The following is a 3,586-nucleotide window of genomic DNA, read 5'->3' on the forward strand; positions in this document are numbered from 1 at the left end:
ACTGATTAGTTATTGGTGAAATTTCTTTTCCATTCAAAGCATCTCTTAAATAATCCTTCTGCATTTAGATGAGAGAAGGAAAAAATTCAGGATATGGATGAAGGGATAAGGTCTGTAGCCTGCAGGTTATCCATAAGGTAGAGAAATATTCACACCAAGCTATGGCTGATCTTAATGTTTCCTGGAGCTAACTCCAGTTCATGACTCTTTACTGCATGATGAAGAAATATGAGAAAATGTTAAGGAACTCTGTAAAACAGACATCTCCACCTGGAAAGAAACAAAATCATTTTATTTTTGCCCAATAAATATGCATGAAGATTTCAAGGAGTGAGAAAGAGGTGAGTTGGTAAGATGTTGATGTGATGTCGGTATGATGGGGGACATGATCCGTCACCATGAAGTAGCAATTTTGGACTGCAGCCACATGCCTTTGTAAGTCAATATATGTGAGTTCTAATGCCAATCAAGCACACTTTTCTGAGGCCAGTATCTCTATCTCATCGTGGAATATTACATGTTTTCAGTAGCTGCCAGGTTAGAAACCGTATTTGGAAACTCTATGAGCTCAGTTGATGTTACTTGAGTATAATTCAAGAATGCCAGATTCAGAACTGACTGGAGCCACCTTATTGTCTGTCTGTCAGTGAGGTGCCCATGAAGAGAACCTCCCTGATAACTAACGGGTGAGGTGTAGCTTTCAGAAACATTGTTGATTCAGCTTCCAAGGACAGATCTTTAATGCTTTTCCAGCAGTCCTGCCCAAAACGACATGGTCCCTCCATACATCCCTTGAAGTCTACGCCACCCATAGGCAGACTCCAGCAGGCTGAGCCACTTGCAAAAATTGCTCAGCTAAAGTAAAAAGCACACATGACCCAAACAAAGTCTGGTTCTGAAGCCCCCATTCTACATCAGAAACCGTGTCTCCTCCCTCGAATGGTGAGCCAGCAGGAAGAAATTCAGGCAAGAAGAAAATATTAACCTTAAGTCAAGGGGACAGAAGACTGTCCCCTTCTCAGTGGAGCATGGGGTGGGGCTGAAGCTGGGAGAATCCGCAGGGCGAGAAGTGACAGTTCTTACCTCTCCACCGGAGCGTCTGATTCCAATGCCGTGTCACTCTCCAGGAATATCCCCTTTTCTACCTGCAGCAAGATCTTCTGCAAGTTCTGACAGTGCCTGAGGCAGAAGGACGAGTGCACGAGGTCCATTCTAGTCTTCACGCGCAGGGACACCTCCGTGACGTGGTCCATGGCGTCCCTCACGAGCAGCTCCTCCTGAGACTCGTGGAGACAGCGCATCACCTCGCTCAGGTCCATCGTCCAGAAGGGCTCGGACTTCAATAGCTCCTGTGCCACCCCGGTTGTCACCCGGCAGCCGAACGTGGTTTCCAACTCCCCGGCCATCCTCTCGTTCGCGAGGCCGAATAAAAAGCGGGCGACGTGGGCCAGGCCGGGGTTCTTCAGTCTTTCTTCCTTGGAGAGCAGCTCCCGCGCGTCCCTGACGTCGCCCCCAAGGCGACCTCTGGCACCCTCGCCGTCGTCCTCCAGGATGTAGAACACGGCAGCGAGGAACTGCTGGATGCTGAAGTGGACGAAGGAATAGCAGCCCGCGCTGTCCACGTCCTTCTGCAGGACCTCCGCATCTAGGAAGGGACGTAGCGCAGCCTCCGTCAGCCCGAGCGCCGCCAGGTCCTCGGCGTCAAACACCGATGTCCGTGCCCACATGCCCCCGGCGGCCAGGAGGCACGCGGCCTGCAGCGGCGCCGGGCAAGGGCGGCTGCCGGAAGCCGGCGTGAACTGGCCGCACAGGAAGTGCAGGAGCAGCGCGGTGGCGGTTCTGCAGGTGGTGGCAGGGTCCTCTCCGTGCTCCAGCTGCAGCTTCAGGCAAGCGCACAGCAACCCGCACACCGCGGGGGCCGCGCCCAGGCGCCACAGGCCGGGGTGGCTCTGCATCAGCGCGAGGGCTCGCAGCGCCTGCCCCTCATCCTCGAAGTGTTTCAGGATGCTCGCCTTCCTGTCTGGCTCCGACAGTCCCTCGACCTCCACTAGGAGCGGCTGGTCTAGCAGGTGCCGCAGCTCTGGCAGGGCCTCCGGCCGAGTGGTGACCAACAGCGTGGCCTGCGGGGATAGCTGCCTCTTCAGCAAACTCCCTAGGAGGACGGGCGCCGGCTTACGCATGTTCCAGTCGCTGCAAATGTCGTGGATGAGTGACCCCGAGGGCACTCTCAGCTCATCGAAACCGTCCACGACGAACAGGAGCTTCTGTGCCGGGGCTCGCGCCTCTGGGCGGGCTTCCTGTGCATCAGGTGTGTTCTTGGAGATCAGCTCTGCGAAAGTGCACGTCCCCTTGCGGTTGAGCTCCTTGCAGCTGAGATAGAAGGCTGGGCTGAGGGTCTTTGCGAGGCTGTCCCGGGTCCAGTCCAGCATCACCTTCTTAGCCAGTGTGGTTTTCCCAACGCCCGCAGGGCCGTGCAGCACCACTGTGTATGGAAATGGCCCTGCAAGCATTTCAGGATTACAGAATGGGATCAGCCTCTCATATCTCTGGGTGACAATGTGGACCTCGTCACTGGCTCCAGGCCAAAAGTTCTTCTTCAATATACTTCTGTATTCATCTTGTTTATCTTCAGTGATGTGAGGTAGGATAGATAGACAGGATATGGCTGGGTTATTCATTAGGAAAAAAGTATTTTGTGTTAAGTAGGAAAGGAAAAACAGGAGGAGTGAGGTTATACAGAATCACCTGACACCAAGCTCACTCCAGGAAGGCATGATACAGACCTGGCTTTCCTCCTTCCAAACCTTCTTTTGCTTCTCCTAGGTTTTTGACATCTTCTCCCTGTACTTTTGTGAGCTCTGAAAAATAGAAATTAAAGTGAGCTTGACATAAATATAGGTTTCCTAGATACAAGATGGAACACTCCTTAGCCATAAAAAAGAATGAAATGTTATCATTTGTGACAACACGATAGCTTGGTGAGGGTCTCAATGTGGTATTATCAAAGTTGTCTGAGCATCTTAAATTGCAAAATGTAAGAGAAACTCTATACAACATAGTCTTGCTTTTTTACAAACTGAATTATGATTCTTTCCAAAGTTCGTTTTCCCCTTATTCTTATGTAGTGAAGAAGGCATTGTCCATGAGACAAATGGTGATTATAAATAGTGGAGAAAATGAGGTTGGAGGGAGACAGAGTCCCCTCAAGTGAAAGGACAGCAAGGAGGGGAACGCTTCTCTTGGCTTATTTCAACATTGGATATTCTAAGACCAGCCTGGCTCTTTGTCTTTTTCTAAATGCTGCTGTATTTCTTACAGGTGTGCACATTTGGGTTCCTCAGTCTGTGTTTTCCCTGAAGAAAAGAGAGGATGTTATGGGCTTGTCATTATACTAGTATTGAAAGTTGTTTGGGAGAGAGTGGGACTTCAAGATGACTCAAGGTCAGAGCTGGGTCTTGACGTTTAAGCCCTGATTACATGGAAAGGATGGTAAGGAGGTACTGGAAATAAAATTAAAGTGATCACATGCCTTTTCTGGCAAGTGACTTCCCATGCAGTTCAGGATACATGACGAAAGGAATGGACA

The 3,586-nt window shown here is 50.4% G+C and overlaps 1 protein-coding gene across 1 annotated transcript in view; it reads right to left on the bottom strand.

Moving 5' to 3' along the window:
- NLRP2 (NLR family pyrin domain containing 2) overlaps window positions 1-3,586 on the bottom strand; it is a 20,233-nt gene that overhangs the window by 13,571 nt on the left and 3,076 nt on the right. The window contains exon 3 of the mRNA XM_006915985.1: window positions 1,084-2,626. Within this exon, the coding sequence (XP_006916047.1) occupies window positions 1,084-2,626 (1,543 nt within the window). The remainder of the gene's footprint in view (window positions 1-1,083; window positions 2,627-3,586) is intronic.

Source organism: Pteropus alecto, unplaced genomic scaffold (assembly GCF_000325575.1).
Source record: "Pteropus alecto unplaced genomic scaffold, ASM32557v1 scaffold326, whole genome shotgun sequence".
NCBI classification, from domain to species: domain Eukaryota; kingdom Metazoa; phylum Chordata; class Mammalia; order Chiroptera; family Pteropodidae; genus Pteropus; species Pteropus alecto.